At 36.2% G+C, this 19,727-nt stretch overlaps 2 protein-coding genes across 4 annotated transcripts in view; both read right to left on the bottom strand.

Annotated features, from left to right (window-relative positions):
- The window catches only part of LOC119628328 (uncharacterized), a 124,451-nt gene extending 122,942 nt beyond the window's left edge, over positions 1-1,509 (bottom strand). Inside the window, exon 1 of one of the 3 annotated variants that reach the window (XM_038014579.2) lies at positions 1,260-1,509. The gene's annotated coding sequence lies outside the window, so the exon portion shown is untranslated. The remainder of the gene's footprint in view (positions 1-1,259) is intronic. The other 2 variants (XM_062671441.1, XM_038014581.2) reach the window with 2 other exon arrangements.
- Positions 1,510-5,335: 3,826 nt separating this feature from the next.
- On the bottom strand, positions 5,336-17,591 carry LOC101746860 (glucose dehydrogenase [FAD, quinone]). The gene is made up of 6 exons (XM_004929457.5): positions 17,334-17,591; positions 16,667-17,065; positions 7,796-8,026; positions 7,182-7,314; positions 6,755-6,874; positions 5,336-6,656 (listed from the first exon to the last, which is right to left on the bottom strand). The coding sequence occupies exons 1-6, from the start codon at positions 17,335-17,337 to the stop codon at positions 5,405-5,407; spliced, it is 2,139 nt and encodes a 712-aa protein (XP_004929514.1). The 5' UTR covers positions 17,338-17,591; the 3' UTR covers positions 5,336-5,404.
- Between the last annotated feature and the right edge of the window lie 2,136 nt (positions 17,592-19,727).

Below are 19,727 nucleotides of genomic sequence, written 5' to 3'. Positions count from 1 at the left end.
CTAATAAACCAGCAATTCTTCTAACAATTCTATTCCACATTTCTACCCTTAGTACTTTAGTTTATAACGTTTATATTGCTACATATACTTGTAGTTTGTTTCTCATAATATTAACTTCACCGTGTCATATGAGTTTTATGAAACTAACAATCAAAACAGACTTAAAGTAATGGACTTTTTAATGGTCCAAAGTATCAAAGTTTTATAACAATATAGAATATTGTAAATAAACTATTTCAATAATCCTCAAATAAACAATAGAGTCAAGAAGATAGTTTGTAGTTACACTTAGTATACAAAAGAAACTTCTAGTAATAAAATAGAACACACATATGCTTCCAAATAGTAGATAATCAATTTAAATTTGTCAGAAATATTTTGAGTGCGTTAATGACGTCATCATTTTTGGGTAAGTTCAATTTAGATTTATTTGAAAGTTCACTAGTATTTCACGTTTCTAGCGCAGTATTTCTTTTACTTTCTGGGTCAACGGGGCTCTCTGCAAACGGATGCTACAGATATAGAACAGTTAGTCTCGTTTTAAAATATTCTGCTGCTTAAATTATTGATACTTTGAAGACAAGGGGCCTCTCAGCTCGCTCTTATTGTTCGTGTGACTAGAATATTAAGGATTTGGATACTTACATTACACAAAATGCGTGAATGTACCGACTAAACTATAGGACCGTAGAATTAGTGGATTGTAAAGGATTAATTATTATTATAATTAGACAAATATTATATTATATATATTTAGAATTTAGCGTATATTAACGTAATACTATATTTTAATCAAAAGGATGTTCGGATTTTTTTTTAATTTTTGGATTCTATAAAAAATAACAGGAAATTAATGATTTATTAAATTACTAGCGACCCGCCCTCGCTTCGCTTCCGAAACTGTAATTTATTATTGATTTCTCCATTATTTAATCGATGTTATTATACATATAAACCTTCCTCTTTAATCACTCTATCTATTAAAAAAAACGCATCAAAATCCGTTGCGTAGTTTTAAAGATTTAAGCATACCTACGTAGGGATATAGGGACTGTGAAAGCGACTTTGTTTTATACTATGTAGTGATTATTAAATTATATCGTTTCCAACCATTTTTTTTAATTTTTTTTGTTATTAAATCTAAGCTATACTTTATCACAAAATTAAATTAAGTTAGGTTTTTTTTTTCTAAGACAAGTTTTCAATACTTAGGTAGAATAACGAATAATGATGTTATAAAAAAAACTTTAAGAGCCCACCGCAAATAGTAACAGAATATCGAGATTAAGTTAAATTAATTCACTTTTCGAATATCGAATTTAATTTGCAGTTACGATTATTATTTTTCGCGTCGCGGCAGTTTAGTTGCTCTCAGCACTAAGTATCGTATTTAATTTGTAGTTACGATTTTTTTTTCGCGTCGCGGCAGTTAAGTTGCTCCCCACTTGTTGAGGGTGCAACCTGAGATCCACTGACGACGTTCGCGCGCTCGGCGGAGCGTGAGCGACTGCGCCACCCGCCCATTCATTGAACAACCCCGCTTTAACCCCGTGCTCTCGATTCGATCTCGATTCACATTCATTTTTAATTCAGAAACCACGGGATAGTATTACCGTTAATTACCGTTAAAACTAGTAACTAAAATAAATAATTAGTAATGAATTTCGTGAAGCTTAATTTTGTGATATTAAAAACACATGATCAAGGTATATTCAATTACTATGTGTTCAAAGATGAACTATGTTATTATCGTAGCAAGGTAACAATCTATCGTGTCTCCTCAAAATTTATGTTTGTAACATTGGTATTAAATAAACAATAATTTGAAGAGTTTATTGTTTTTAATCTTATAACGTTGCCAGACTACGTACCAATTCATGGCCCTAACATTTTTTACAATCAATTTCGGTTTTAAACTCGAGATCATCAATGAGCCAATATCTAAAAAATAGTTTTTAGTGACGTAGAAAAAGAGACATTTCGAACCAATTTGCTATGGTAATTAAGTTGTTATAGTCTTTAAATTATTGGAAACACCCACAGATTTTCGTAGCTTATGCTGAAATAGTATCCACCCACGCTAAACAAATGTATGTATAGGAAAGTAATTTGCATGAAATATTTATAAGTATGGATATGAAATTTGTTATATGTATTAGTATTTATTGGACAAACAATTATTTACTGCGGGATGATTTTAGGATGTGTCGAATTTTAAATATATTCGAAGTTCAAATCATAAAATTAAATTATGTTCATTTCATAAGAGGCACGCGTATTTTTTTGCGTGGCTTCCATTGTCTCTGTCAGTTACTCGAAAATTTGTTCTTTTATCACAAACATAACACAAATAAGTAAGAAAAATATTGCTACTGCCCTTGTCATAAATGTCTGCTATGTCATAATATTTAAAGATTTTAATGTAAAAAAAATTGTCAATTAAATAAGATGAAATTTTCGGATAGTATATTCTCCAATAGTAATGCCAGAAAAAAAAACACTTTTTGTAAAATTTGTAAATGAAAACAAAAAGTAATTGCTTTGAATACTTATGAGCGTTGAAATGTGATTTTAAAACACGTAGTTTCTTACGTATAGTTTAAAAGTAAACGGTGTATGTGGGTGTATTTAATAAGCTGCTAATACACGACTGTAGAGGAGAAAAGAACTTTTGCGTAGGTCTGGGTAAGCCCACGCCTTGTTTATATACACATTGTTATTACTATATTTAATTTTCAGTACGCAATATAAAAGTTTGCCTTTCTTCAATTTTGTTTGGAGATTTCAAACAATAAACTTTGAAAATCTTTTTTGAAAACATTTAAAATTAGAATAGAATTAGAATTTATGTTACGTTACTTTTAATATACTGGTGGTAGGGCGTATTGAAAGCTAAAACAGGTAGGTATCATCATTAGTTGAATGGTAAAACAATAATGCATTCAGGTTTGAATAGTAGGACAACCCTAATAATAAAGTTGAGATTTCGATCTTAAGCCTAAAGTTGGTGTTGAAAAGTATTATAAGCCACTGTTCGAGGTTTTTTTTTTAATTTAATTAAATAAATTAATGTTATAATTCTTGATGGTATTTCGAAATGTTTGACAATCAGTATTATACATACAGATGTATAAGATTTGTAATTACAGTTCTCAACCTGCATTTCTTTGTTTATGATAAAAACATTTTTATAATAGAATTAAGATTACTCATAAAACAGTATTCAAGCTTTTATTTTGCTTTGTGGCAAATGCGTAAGCCGCGCGAGCCAAAACCAAACAGAAGAAGAAGACAAGTAGAATGTCGACTTTCTTGATACTTTGATATCAATACTTTGGATTAATACGTTAAAGACGTTATAGATATATTAGTTTAGTTATATATAGAGGGGCAGTCAGTCGTTGTATAAAATATTTTATTTTAACGGACGTATATTATAAACTTGTATGTCTATTGTGATATATTGTATTGTGCATGTGTTTTTTTGTTTATTAAGTGGGTGTATTAACGAGCTCACGGCCTACATGATGTAAATTGGTAATATTATCAATGTCAACCCACCTTGGGACATCAGGTCGAAGTATAAATTTAATGAAAGGCCTCCTTTCTTCAGTGTGTGCGTATCGGTTCTAGTAAATTTATTATAAATGCAAGTGATATCCAGGTAGCAGGTAAATAAGCACGGTTACGAGACATCTTTGACATGCTCTGAGCTTGAAATAGGAACATCAATTAATAGCAGAATGCTAATTGTCTTTTTTTGTCTCTATCTATTCACCGGTAGCCTTTTTTTATTGCTTAAGTGTGTGGACGAGTTCACAGCCCACCTGGTGTTAAGAGGTTACTGGAGCCCATAGACATCTACAACGTAAAATTGCCACCCACCTTGAGATATGTTCTAAGGTCTCACTAGGTAGGTTATAACGGCTGCCTCACCCTTCAAACCAAAACGCAATACTGCTTCATGGCAGATATAGGCGGGGTGGTGGTACCTACCCGTGCGGACTCACAAGAAGTCCTACTACCAGTATCAGAGGTCCTACCACCAGTGAAATACCAATAAGTACCTAAGGGGCTATTCCAGCTACGCCCGAACGTGTAAGTGAGCTCACGGACTCAACCTGAGAGAGTTTGTTAACACTAGCTCTAGAAAGAGTAGTGCTTCGCATAATGTACCATCGGATCGGAATCGCAATATACCGAGAAGATCCGGCCAGAAACTCAGTGGGGCTAATTATCATTAAAGACACTTTGCGTACATGCGTGTAACTTCAAAATGTTTCTTAGGATGCAAGAATTGTTACTGCTGCTGCCAGCTGACATTTGTCCTGGTGAAACTGGAGAGGCATCCGGGCTACCAGTAATTCCTCTCTCCAAAAGAAAAATAGAAGAAGATTGGGCATGATACTCAACATGTTGATTATATTCTTGAGTAAGTTCGAGTATAACGTGAGCTGTGCTTTGTCTGTTGCTACCAGTAGCCTCCAAAGTAAATAGATAAAAAATATTGTAGATACACACACTATGGACCAATTTTGAGAAAGGTTGGGGTGGCTTGAGTAGACTGGAATCGTAGAGCCGTATTTTATATTTTCCGAAAATACTCTTATCATCATATAAGAGCTAGCCTAAACAAACAGTTAATCGAATCGAACGACGCAAAGTCATTTTGAAAGTATTAGCAATATATATTACTAATGAATTTTATTAGCTATTTATTTAAAGCCATGTCAACTTACGAAGTAATGTATAAACTTACAAAGTTACGTTGGTAGAGTAAGTTTAATTAGAAAGACATGAATAAAGTAAACACCAATCTAAGTTTTTTAGTTGAGGCAATAACATAGCACACTGAATACCGTGGCAACTTAATGGATCTCTGTATAGAGGAACCATTAATTTTATTCTTGGGGAAAACATGACACCGCACAAACCCTTCCACACCCATTCCCTAATAACATAATGAAATCAAACGATGCTCGTTGATTTTGTTACAAGTCCCTTAGCCGAAAATAAATCGGATTGTAACAAAAGTACCCTAATCTATGTTGAGCTTCAATCCTTTCTAGTAGGTAAGTAATAAACATTACGGCAACATTTCTTTCTTCAAAGGCGTTTAATTTGTAAGCGTATTCGTTAAAAACATTTTTAAATATAAGGTTAAATCTTTACCGCGCCATATTTTATTTACCAGAATAATAAACAAAAAAATTCATTACAATTAAGTATATGCGTATTATCATTGTCGTGAGCAGGAAGGAATTTAAAACACAGCCTTGTAAAATTAATAATTTGGTTTCATGGCAATAGATATCCTCAAATTAAAAAGCGCCTATTTTTAATAAATACAACTTTATTTCACTTAAATTACCATAAATAAATAATCTAACATTACAATTAAAGTTTAAACGGAAGCATTTGACCATGTTTGTTTTATCATATCAGCGGCTTTTTCAGCAATCATTATTGTAGGTACAGTACTGTGTGCACAAATTGGTTTCGGAATTATACTTGCGTCGACCACTCTAAGACCTTCAATGCCGTACACTCTTAGCTCTGGATCCACAACCGCATAAGAATCGCTAGGTGGACCCATCTTGCATGTTCCTACTTGGTGATGTAAAGATATAACCATGGTTCTGATAGCACATTCCCAATACGGATCTGAGCCAGGCGTATGTTCAGAGCATGATGGATAATCCGCCAGAAACAGACTTGTTCCATACTTTTTAAAAGGCTCCGATTCTCCCAATTTTATTACGTATTTTATAGCTTCCAATAAAGTATCCATGTCTTGACGGTCTTTTAAATAATTTCCGTATAATTTTGGAAAAGAATAAGGACTTGTGTCTCTTAATTCCAGATAACCTGTAGATTTTGGTTGTAAAAGCATTGGAATTGCTGACCACGTGTCCATACCGTTCAAAGAACTGAAAGATTTTACGTATGTTTTATCGGAGATTCGCCAGCTTTTTCTGAAAGCTCCACCTCCATCTACATTGATCGATGTTCCCATGCTTATTAACTCGACATCCGGAACTTGTTCTGGATCCTTTGAAACGGAAGTTTTAATATAACCTAAGGCTTCGATCATTCCAGGAGAAGTTAATAGTCCATCCCCGAATTGAAGCCATTGCATTAAATTTGGCAATGTCGCTACCTTAGGTTCTAAAAGACTAGCATTGCTGGTATTCAATTTGAAAATAACGCCAGGGAAAGCTATATGGTCGTAAAGTGATCTTCCAACTTGTAAATTTGCCAATACAGGTATCCCCAGAGTTTGTAAATGTTCTTGAGGCCCAATACCTGAGAGCATTAGTAACTGCGGAGAAGCTATGGGGCCAGCAGCCAAAATTACTTCTCTGCGGCAACGAACAGTGTACTTAGCGCCATTTTTGAAGTATTCAACGGCATAGGCCCGTTTAGTAAGTGGTTCGATAATCACTTTGCCAGCTCTAGCTTCAGTTAAGATGTGTAAATTCTTTCTCCTCTTATGGGGATGTAGAAATGCTTTGGCGGTACTCAATCGGTGGCCCTTGGTAGTAGTTGTTTGTACATAGCCAAAACCTAATTCATCTGGGGAGTTGTTATTGTAATCAACCGTGGGATGACCAAAGTTTCTTCCGGCTTGCAGAAATGCTTCAACTAAACCGGTTCTGGAAAACAATACAGAAGTGATTAAATTATTCCGAAGCGGCGAACTTTGACTTAATTGTAGTTTTATAGTTGGAATGAATAACTGTTTAAAACTTACTTAAACGGAACATTTTCGACTGTAAGTTCGCCATCTCGTCCTCTATAAGAAGCGTTCTTGTATTTTCTTAACTCTGACCTTTCAGATTTCATGAAATATTTTAGAACTTCGTCATGGGTCCTGATTAAAAAAGTTCAAAAGTCAAAGTTAAAAAGGGTTCTCAGATAGTAGTGACACATAACATCATAATGATAAATAATTGAATTTGATGATATTAAATTGTGAGATTAAAATATGCATATTCTAGGACACGAATTCTAATCCTTATTTTAATAGATATCATAACGGTTCTCAATCGTTTCAAACCAGACTATATTACTGCTTCCCAGATTTCCCAGCAGCAATAGGTGTGGTACCCACCTGAGCAGGGGTAAGGTTGCGTATTTTAGTAAAAAAAAAATTGTAGTTAATTTTCAGTGATGCTTACCATCCGTAATTGCCATCGGCTGCGATTCTATCCCAGTCTTGTGGTCGCCCTCGAGTGTATAACATGAAATCAGTGACACTACTTCCACCTAAAGCTTTTCCTCTCGGCCAGTAGCAGCGCTGTTCATCGCTACCTAAAATATATTTTTGATTAAATGTAGATTATTCATGCTTTCGAGCCATTCTGAAAGGCATCAAAATTTTCATGCAATAAGTCATAGATCCAAAACTGAAATTCTACCACCACGTTGACAGATGATTCTGAAGTTTATTTTGTATGCTTTATGTATTACCAGCTGGGTTTGTTTACGGATTTGTTAAGTTTGTTTTTGCTCTAAATATGTTGTTTGGCTCGCGGCTTAATAGACTTAAAGTAATACTAAAGTTGATAGATACAACAACGTGGATGTCACTACACGCCAAAAAAGATGAGATCGAAGTGTTGCCAATATTGTAAAGCAGTTTTTCCGTCCTTCGAACCGGAATATTAATCTAATTCACGTCAGAAACAGGCAAGATGGTGGCTGGTATGTACTTATGAAAACTAAGATTAATAAAATTTTCATTATCATGTCAAAATAATCTGTATTCGTTTGTAAATAAACATTTTTTTACCTAAGCAAACACCGGATTGGTGTTCCATAGTGTACGGCCACGCGTAATCGGTGAGCTGAAGATACCGCGCTAATGCAGGTATGTCAGATATAAGCATCTCTGGTTTACCAGCTTCAATCACTAATACAGTCGCCTTAGGTTTGTCCTCTGTAAGGCGGGAAGCTAAAACAGACCCCGACGTTCCTCCTCCGACTATGATATAATCATACTCTTCAAGTGGTGTTGTATGTCCTGGAAAATTTAAAGATTGTTTTTTTTATTGCTTAGATGGGCGGATGAGCCACAGCTCACCCGGTGTTAAGTGGTTACTGGAGCCCATAGACATCTACAACGTAAATGCGCCACCCACCTTGAGATATAAGTTCTAAGGTCTCAGTATAGTTACAAACGGCTGCCCCGCACTTCAAACCGAAACGAATTACTGCTTCACGACAAAAATAGGCTGGGTGGTACCTACCCGTGCGAGCTCACAAGAGGCCCTACCACCAGTAGTCAAGGAACTATTTATATTTTTATCAATATTGACAAGATTGAGACTTATATTAGCTGAATGTACCGTATATTTTTAGATAATTAAATTTTACTGAGCTACACTTGTTGTGCTTTAGATCAAATGTTAACTTTCTATTTTTATTTTCTAAAACGCTCTGGTAACCCGTAGTGAACCGAAAACATGTTTTCGTTTGACCCTAGGAGATTATCATAAATTAACATTTATGAGGTATTAATAAAGGGAATAAACATACTAGTAATACTACCTTAAAATTAAGTAGCAAAAACAGAGTTGACAGGCATAAATGCTTTTTTTTTTATTGCTTAGATGGGTGGACGAGCTCACAGCCCACCTGGTGTTAAGTGGTTACTGGAGTCCATAGACATCCACAACGTAAATGCGCCACCCATCTTGAGATATGAATTCTAAGGTCTCAAGTATAGTTACAACGACTGCCCCACCCTTCAAACCGAAACCCATTACTGCTTCACGGCAGAAATAGGCAGGGTGGTGGTACCTTCCTGCGCGGACACACAAGAGGTCCTACCACCAGTCATTACGCAAATTATAATTTTGCGGGTTTGATCTTTATTACACGATGTTATTCCTTCACCGTGGAAGTCAATCGTGAACATCTGATTTCATTACAAAAATTCATGCTTGTTTCATTATGTTCATATTTCGTCAAACGGCTGTTTGAAAATAAGGTAAGTTCATGACTACCGGTCACACACACTCACACAAGACCTCAGCCTCTCGCGTCTCTCGTTTTAATTGTGCCGTATTAAAAACGATATTAAAATATATTAATCTTAATCACAGGATAAAAAAGAAAAGAAGGAGAATTAAAGAAACGTATATCCAAAAATCAGCTGGGCCCAAACTATGGTTTCAAAAAGAAGGAAACGCTTTTCGAAATAAAACGGAATCCGGAGTCATAAAGTTTCCAGATAATAACAATCATCTTTGTGTTTGTAAAAATGTATATTTCAAACAACAGTAGAATGTGGAACGCTGAATTCAAATAGATTGAACTTGTAGCAGTAGCTATAACAGAAGAGAACATGAAATAACAGACACGAATTTGAATAGCACTAACATTGTCAAGATATCTTTGCACAGATATTAATTCCATAAAAAATATTATTTCATTCCGTCGGCACATTAAGCAATAAATACCGCTGGGTGGAAGATATGAAATTCCCTTTATTAAATGGTTTGTCTAAAAATTTACTACATAACTATATGTAAAATTATTCATAGTAACTAGTCAATGTAATATTTATAATTTATCCATTTACCCACGTGTTCTCGTTAGCATTAACCATATCCAGTAATCATGACTAATTTCAAATGATCGCGTTATAAACAATTTGTATGGAAACGTTTGAATCGTACGACGCTTGGTATATAAAATTTGCATCCAATGATGCGATCACGCCAGAGCAAGAAACATGCGGAAAGGTTAAATGTTTCGCAGTTAATGGGTACCCAATATTTGCTCATTTATTTATTTATTTATTTATTCATTCAATCTACTTACAAATTAACAGTATAAACCAAAACATTTGTAAGGCATTAATAATTAGCTTAAGTAATTCCTTACAACAACAATAAATCGCTGCAAACCATCATGGAATATATCCATTTCCGGAGCATAGGCTAGCAAGCCATTGAGTAGCGAGACAGCACGATGCGTCGGGGAGTTAGCGGTGTGCTGCGTACGCGCGTGCGCAGTACTAAGAAGCTGCCGCTGGCGACGCACCCCTCCACACATACATCCGCGCATGTAGCCATCAGGCACATATAGCGACACTGATTCCAGTGCAGTGGAGTTATCAATTTTGTTATGCAATAGCTGATAATAATGCACCATAAGAGTCATCTTCCGTCTCAGCTCAAGAGTATCTAATCCGACCATACCAGTCACATAAAGTGATGGATACAAGAACGGATAGTAGCCATACATTTTCTTGAATAGGAACCTGCAAAATTTTTTGTGTAGTTTTTCCAGCATTAGCTTTTGAACTGCTTCGCGAGGATCCCACACGAGTGCGTTATATTCAAGACTACTTCGCAAATAGGCATCGTACAGCATAAAAATCACACGATGGCCTACAAAGTCGTGCGTCTGACGAATTATGAAACCAAGCAGACCACTACCCCTTTTACAGATATGCTGTATGTGATCTTTAAACGTTAGCTTGGAATCAAAAATAACCCCCAAGTCACGTATAACTGCCACATGATTCAAAATGACTCCAGATATATGGTACGGGAACAACACGGGCGACCGTGACCGGCTGTATGCAACGACCTTGCATTTATTAATATTAAAATGCAAGCGGTTACGCTCTCCCCACTCTGCAACCCGAGTAATGTCGCGCTGCAAAGCATGGCGCTCAGCATCACACCCGACCCCAACGTACAGCTTAAGGTCGTCAGCAAACATAAGACACCTGGTCCGTTCACTAAGAATAAAAGGAAGATCATTTATCATGATTAAAAACTGAGTCGGACCAAGGGTACTACCCTGACTGACCCCTGATCTTGTAAAATAAGTTTTAGATTTGAAGCCCGCCAATTCTACATGCTGAGACCTATCGGAGAGATAAGAAGAAAATAATTTGAGGAGTTTTGGGGTAAATCCGAATGAAGCAAATTTCATCAACAGTAGGTCATTATCGACACGGTCGAAGGCTTTTTCAAAGTCTAAGTACACAGCGTCGACTTGTTTTCCTGCATCCATTTCAGCAGCAACATAGTTTACAAAATTAATATGGTTAGTTGCCGTAGATCTACCAGCTCGAAAACCATGTTGACTGTCAGTCAATTGGTTCCGAATCTGCGCGCTAACATGTTTATTCATAATGGACTCAAATATCTTTGCAAATACTGATAATACTGCGATGGGTCGATAGTTTCTCACATCTGTGCTGTCACCACCCTTGAAGACCGGAGTTACTCTAGTGTGCTTCCACGTAGATGGATATGTGGACATTTGGAGTGCGAGATTATAAATGTGTAGTAGTGGTACACTAAGCACATTCATACAATCCTTAGCCAAAAAGGAAGGGATACGATCTGGACCTGATGCGGAGAACGGCTTAATGCGCTTCACAGCACAGCGCAGGTCTGAACTATCTACAGTCAATAAAGCTACTCGAGCACTGGAACAAAACTGTGATGTTATTGCTGCACTATGCTGGGCCTCAGTTGGATCTAATTTGGGTTCATTGGCTAAGAAAACTGAACTGAAGTAAGTTGCAAATGCATCTGCCGCGTATTGCCCTTCCACAGGTTTTCCCAAGTAATCATAATATTTATTACAATTATGCCTACCTTGTCGCTTATCTTTAATAAACTTCCAAAAAATTTTTGGATTATGACCGATGTCTTTCTCTATGCTCAACAAATATTTTTTATACGCTGTCTCCATCAGATATTTTATTCTACTCCTATAATATTTAAACAATTCTAAATTTACTTCTTTTCCCTCAGCTTTGTACCTTTTGTGATTAAAATGTTTGAGTTTTAAGTTCCGTATTATTTCGGAAGTAAACCAAGTTGGGTATTTATTTGATTGATTTGTTAATATAGAACGTTTGGTCGGCACACAGTAATCGATTATAGAGTATAATTTGTTGTAAAATTTATTAAGAGCGATGTTGACATCCGTCTCAGAAACAATGTCACTCCAATCAATCTCAGCAAAAGACGCATATAGTACATTAATATCAGCTTTACGAAAATTCCATTGGGAGCCGCGATCCAGTACGTAGGCTGAATTGGAAGATAGAGGGACGGGGGGCATGCCAGCGCCGACACAGCTCCGCCTGCTTGGCCATCGCACGGATACTTCAAGCGTCGGATGATAGCAGTCCTCCGGCACGAGAGCACCGATTCCCCGCACAACACAGACACGCTCTCTGTGTAGTCCACTCAAAACGAAATCCAAGATACCTCCATGATGATTTAGAACAGTATTAAATTGCGTTAATTTACAAAAATTTAAGAAATATTCGAATTGCTCGCGTACATAGGTAGACACAGAATTTAAATTGAAATCACCAATAATAACTACTTCCACCGGTGCAAGTTTACAAATAGCATTTTCGATGGTTTGTAACACATGTAAATACTCCATATTATTATAATTAGGTGGTAAGTATACTACACAGCAGAGAAACTTAATATTTTTATAAGTTATTAATACAAATAAAACCTCCTGCGCAGCCGTGAGACCATCAATATTAGTAACACGGCGTGAGGAGAAAGTGTCGCGAACAGCGAGCAAGACACCACCCGCGCCTGCATCGTTAGCACGATCCTGTCGATAGACAGTATATCCCCTAGGGAACAGCTCGCCATCATATACCGAACTAACAAGAAATGTCTCGGTAACAGCTATCAAATGTGCATTCGTATTCAAAAGTGTTTTTTTAAATAAACTTAACTTAGATCTAAGACCGCGTACATTTTGATATAAAATATACACTGAAAACGATTTACCAATATTTTTTGTATTTTTAAATGTCGCTGGGCTTACGAAATCCCCGCCGCCATGGTTTAATGCAAATATCCTCTGGCCAATTTGCCGAAGACATAACCAAACCCTCCATTTTAACGGGAACACTTATTTTGAAGGAGGCGTATTTACCGCGAGGTTTTAGTGACTCGACTATACATACGTCTTCTTTACAAATCTGCGTAAGGTGATCGCGAATGATGTCATCGGTAGTTCCCTCCTTAACAAAATAAAGATGCAAATACTTCCATCTTTCAGCAGCTTCGATGGTCATAGTTCCGGGTGTGGCCGTTCCTTTGAGTACATTAGCTGGTGGACCTCGGGAACGACGCGACTTAACCTCAACCCACTTTTCATTGAGTGTTCCGGATTGAACCTCGGATGTCCCGGATGAGAGCGATAGTTGCGCTTCAGTGACGTTGTGATGGGTAACAGGGGCATCCGATGAAGGTCGATCAAGCGGCTTGTCATGCAAAGTGCAAACGGAATGTGCGGCAGACGTAGGAAATACTGCTGTCGCACTCGTTGTCCCTTTCTTGCGTCCAGATGCCATCGCTGTGATTGCTGACACGGCCCGAGTACGAGCCAATCGAATCGGTACTTTCTGCTTATTTGTTAACGCAGGAACAGAAATATCACTATCTTTGTGGGTACTTGTGTCATCGGCAACAGTAACCGATGTATTTGTTGTCATAGCCAGCACCTCACATTGATTTTTGATGATCGTATTTTGTTCATAAATAACACGCTCTAACCGCTCGACTTTAGTAACCAAATCACTGACCACTTGGTGTAACTCGCGAACAGTTTCTTCAATGCGTAACGAAGCCATTTTCTTATATTTTTTTGAGAAATACGAAAGTCACTATAACACGTCTATACTCGACCGAGTCACCGATCAATAATCATGAAAGAATACCACGATAACATAGTGCAGTATAAATAAAATTCGCGAATTTTTTGTAATTACTGGCAGTAGGCCGTATTGTGAGCCCACACTGTATACTATCGCGTATCTTACTTATGTCTACCGCAAAGCAGTTATGCTTCTCGGCAAGGAGGATCCTAAACTTAGATCTCAAAATGCTAGGATTGACTTTTTGATGCCCACGAGCTGTGGTAACCACCTAACAACAAGTAAGGCACGGGTGCATCTGCCCAGCACATTGAAAGCGCGCCAATTTCAAATACCTTTTGCTCATCACCTTAAATGAGATTAACAATGGGAAAAAGTCCTCGCTTGAAACGCAAATGAACTTTTTCTTTCCTACCTATGCTGATAGCCTCGATCAGCTTCGCAAATGAACAAAAGCGTGTTGATGAATTGGTTAGGTTCGCTCGTCCATAGATAAATCATCTGTATTCCGTTATGGTATTGGTATGCGAGCCTGTACTTTACTGGGAACGCAGAATCAAATGTATTCATAAGTGTCTGTAGATAACTCATGTTGACTTTAAGCGAATTGATATTTTATAATGCTTGAATTTAGTATGAGATTCTTGAGTGTTCAATCGTAGTTGGCTTTGGTAGTAAATTCTAAAGCATTATTTTGTAGTCATTAGTTCTAGATATTTTAGTTTCCATTCATAATTTTTATTAGAAGTTTTGTAGAAGAACATTATGAAAATGAGAATATTATGAGCTTGTGTCTGTGATGTTTATTCTACATAATTATTAAATTTTATGAGTTGGACAATTCTGAAATTGAATTTTAATTGAAAACTGCATTCGAATTTGATCAGTCAAAGTAGAGTTAAGCGTTGTACAAACACCTATGCAAATTGTCAAAATTCTATGTCCACGTTTTATACGAATAAATTACGTATACCCCATTGCCAAAAACAAAAATGTCTGACAGCATCTTGATAGCATTAAAAATTACGACTGTTTTGTATTTTACTAATTTTTAGACTCTGTTTAAGTAGATGTGCTTTTTTAAAAACATGAAGCTAATTCGAACTTTATTAATAAACTAGCCGTACTCGCCCGCTTCGCTGCGCATTTAAAATTAACATTATTAGGTATTTATTGTCATTATTACTAGGGAGTCCAACGCTCATATAAATATTAGCCTATCCATTAAGTACATGTATTTTCTACATGAATACCAAGTTTCAAGTTAATCGGATGCATGGTTCAGTAGTTATAACGGAACATCCGTAAAAACCACTATAGATTTATATATTAGTATAGATGTTCTTGAAAAAATGAATAAAAATGTATTTAAAATTTAAATGCAGAGAGTTTTTTTGATAATTTAAGCACATCATATTTTATTGAACTTTCGAAATTCCTGGCCTGCTTTCCGAAAAATAAAAAAATACGCTCTACTTCAAATACGATAATCCAGTACTTATTTATTATTACTACCAGCATTTATTTTTTGTTAAGAGACTCGGTTATCATTTTTCTGACTAATTCATTAACGCTGTGTGAGAATTAATTTGTTAAAGATTTATATCACTCATTTTGGTATATGAATAGAAGCAGTATTGTTAGAGAAGACCTTGTGACATGGATCCTTTCAGTGATAACATTACAAAGTGGGAAGTTTGCTTCCGTCCGTGAAGATATTAAAAGATAACCTTGTTTTCAATACAATGTTACCCTTTTAAGCTCATCTGAAGCTGATTGGAGTACTTAACAGCATAAGAACAAATGGTATTATGAAGAATAGTGAAGACTCCTCTTTACACTTCTTCACTTATTGTAGCTTATGTGGCAATGTCGCCGTGGCCGAATAGGAAACCAATTTAGTCCGGTATTTGGACACATGTTCATGTTTGGGGTCATTTCAGAACCGATGTACCTATAAGTTCCGCAATTGTTTGAGTTTGTTCAGAAGAAGGTTCAAGGAATACATGATAGTGTAGTCATGAAGAAAAGAGTCTTGGTGAGAGGAATTTTGGATAAGGATTACGGGAGACGTTTGCACGGTTTTTACGAGTATAATGTCGACTAGGTCTCTATTTTTGATAATTTGATAATCTATTGGGACATTGTTGTAGAGAATAGACTTAAAAGAGCCAAAATCAACATAATTGAACCGATATCTGTCATGATTATTCTTCCTATTCGTACACTCTTGACAGAGTGGTCGTGGTCAGTCGGATCCTGCGATACTGATGCTCTCGCGATGTGATGCCGTGTTTGGTAGAGTGAAAGCATTTATGTTGCAGCGGGTCACAGATTTAATGAGGTTGGTCCATCGTGTTAGATCTTCCGCGAGATCTTTTGCCCTCGACTTTCCCTTGAATGTCATGTCACGTCATGATATACCAAATATTAATAGTATGATGCACTTGAAATTTTAGTTTCTTGGTTTTTTGGTTCTTACTGATTTTTTCGAAACCATATCGAACAATAACAAAAATTTAGTGTATAATATACATTTGAAGGATTAAAAAAAAAAATTTGAATCTTAACTATAACTTCATACCAATAGTCAGTGAATAAGGCGTCCAACTAAACTTTAAAAAATCAGCTAAATCGTAATAAAAATCTCAACTCAATAATGCGTGAATAAGTGTTTGTGATACATTTGTAAGGAAATAATGTAATCGAAGTAACAAAACTGATTCGAAAGACGAGTATTTAGAATTTTCAAAATATCATGTTATGGCTGACTTGATGTGAGTAGGCATGACTTTCTTTTTGGTTCGAATATTTTTTTGAGTATTATCACTTCATATTATAAGTCGAGTTCTTTTTATAATTTTAAAGAAAACGCTTTTCAGTTTTCGATTACAACAAAAAAGGAATTTTACGGGATTCCCACCGGGTCAGATAAATGGGATCTGCACAGGCAAGACGGTCTCAGGCTTAAATAATATAATATTGTACGCTTACCTTTAGGCAGAGGATACGAATCTCGTAAAAAGTCGAAAGGATCGTGTGAATTCTTGGGTGAATAGTTGTTGTTTGCCATCGTTTGCATTATCATGTCAACTAAAGGGCTCTGAGGATACGACCACAATAGGAAACGTTTTTGTCGTTCAGTTAGTTTTGAACCTTCACTAGTAGGGTTCACGCCATTTTTTTTAAACGGCTCGGTAAGGTTTCCCGGAAAAGTCCACAAGATTTTGCCGTTTCTATAATTTTGGGAGGGCGATTCGATTTCCTCCAAAACGTTCTCTGTATCGTCAGTAACGGACGTTAAGTCATCAAGTAAATCTATTTTGTATGCGTTATTCACATAAATCAGTTGGTATGCTATGAATATCCACAAAACCGAAAATTTCATTGTTCCTGTAATTAATTATAAGTAATTATATAACAATTAATTAATTTTGAATTATTAACGAATTTGGCAATTTAGCATTTTACTTAATATAAGTAATTAATACAATTAACGTTATTGATTAATTACGACACTATATTTGAAAACTTTTTTTTTTTCAAAATTAATAGCTACAAATAATTAAATAAAGAATCAAACATTTTGTTGTATATGACAATAAAAACTTAAATAGGACATTGAAATAATAATAAACGAAATAAGACTAAAATTACTCACCCATTTTCAAGCTGCAAATACAACAATGGAAAATATATTATTAAAACTATTTATATATTATTCCGATCCCGCGTCCCGTCTCTACTGCGGATCGTCGAGAAGTGTTGTATTCGAATTCTTACTGGATGCTCGTGGCTCGGCCGCGCACTTGAATCTACCGTTACGTTGACATAATGACCAAGATCAAAGTAGTGCTAATACAATCACTTATCATCTGCTTAGCGGCATACGGCATGCCAATTGACAGCCGTGAGTTAGACCCACTGAAAAAAACAATGCAACTCAAATAGAGAGGAGTTTGTTCTCAACAACATCCGAAAGTGTGTTACTAAAAACAAAAATTACCCTTTTTTTCATTTCGTAGGAATTGTTTACCCAAAATGTAATGAAGAATACCTGACGTTTCTATTGCAAATAATCAACAGGAATAGTGTTGCTGTTGTTGTTTTTTTTTTCGCGCAAAATTGATCATATTTAACTTATACCTAATGCCTATGTATTCATTTTAAATGCGATCCACATAGAGCGCATAGCTTCACAATGTATTTCTAGCACAATCTCCACTTCAAGATCCACCTTAATTTCTTTTTCTTAAGCTTTAAAAACCTCTGTCTTATTCTAGGTTCACTGTCAAGGGAGATAGAGATCTTTTGTCTTTGTCTGACGGAAAGCGAAACAGCTATTTTGGATTAATGATTCCTGTCCACTCCCGGCGCGTCTTCTGCCTTGACCCTTAACTATTTTTATCAGTTGAAGCAGTCGACACGTATTATGCCGGAGCACGCCTCAAATAGTCTACTTTTCGGTTATTGATGGTCTTCTTTTCAATTCTCGCGACACACTGACACAGTGAACGACCTCACTCTTGTTAAGTTCGTCGACATCTATTATAGTTATCTTTGGAATCTCATCCGTGCGGTCCATCACTTAAAACTCTGATCAAGCATCATTTGTGAACAATGAACCATAAACTACAAATACATAACTCATGACACAGTGGAAAACAGTTACGTTGAGCAATCAAAACGATAATGCCTATTCATGGCAGTATATTCCGTATGTAAGTCACGTTATACAAACAAAACTAGTGGACTACTTAGTAATTTTATCATAGATGCGTTTGCCGTTTTATCTGAAAAAAAAAAAGTTTTCCGTTAGCGATCAGTTTTTGACTAGTCAGGGTTACCAATGTGTCAAAAGTCACACAGATTTCTTCACCTTAACCAAATCTTTCATTTATGGTACTAGTCATTAAATTATGATGTTTTTTTTTTTAAAGTAACCTGATGTCTTGGATCTAATTACTCAATGTCGACACAAGTGTCAACACTAGGACAGTTGTGACTTCGTGTGACGTTAGGGGGAGTTTATCGGGAGGGGATTACCGTCGGAATTCTCCACCCGCTTGCAGAACCATACTATTAGCTATAATTGTTTTGAATTGGCGCTGTTTTCTTTAATTACAATGATATTTCATTAGAAGAAAAACTTCACGAAACCGATCTAACGTATTATCGTATACCAATTTAGTTTTAATGTAAATAATTTACGAAGCATATTATTATTTATTAGTTTCAATAATTTTTCTTAGGTCAACCTTAATATCTAACAGCTGTTTTGTATAAAATCAATGTAATCCGTTTGTACCTTCTGATCTATTCTGCTTGATAGACACTTGGCAATGCTTGTGAATTTTGATTGAAAGTTCAAGTGTAGTGGCATATAGAATATATGAAGTCATTTATAACGCTGTACTATTATTACATTATTAAAAGAAAAATAAATATAAGCTCATTAACTCAAGAACCTCTCAAAGAACCACTCAAGAACCAAATAGCCTTTCGCCCCTCGACATAATTCCCGTTCGACACATAATATCATCATCATCATCATCATCATTCGCCTTTATCTGTCCACTGCTGAACATAGGCCTTCCCTAATGCCTTCCACAGAATGCGATCCTCCGCCTTCCGCATCCAACGGCTTCCCACCGTGCGCACTAAGTCGTCGGTCCACTGATTGGAGGACCGACGCACGCTCCTGGTACCCATCCGTGGCCTCCATTCGAGGACTATCCTCCGTTAACGTAACGAGAACGTTAACTCGCACTAAGCACATTCACATTCATATTTGTGGACTTCGGCAATAACTTGACAACAGGTGGCTGCTTGACCCTATAGCCATGGACATAAACCAATGTTCAGACGAAGTTATCACCGATGCTCATGGAAATCAGAAATTTAAAACCCTATCTGACCTTTTTCAAACCTCGTTTGAAGAAGAACATGCTATGCCCTATGCTATACGAGTTCATTTAATAACCGGATGGTCTTTGCCGAAAACATCTGGTAACAAACTTTCATGTCCGTAGCAACAACTTAGTGTTTGATAGAT

This window comes from Bombyx mori, chromosome 12 (assembly GCF_030269925.1).
Source record: "Bombyx mori chromosome 12, ASM3026992v2".
Taxonomy (NCBI): Eukaryota; Metazoa; Arthropoda; class Insecta; order Lepidoptera; family Bombycidae; genus Bombyx; species Bombyx mori.
The sequence above is the reverse complement of the archived record's forward strand: the minus strand, read 5'-3'. Positions and strand labels throughout refer to the sequence as shown.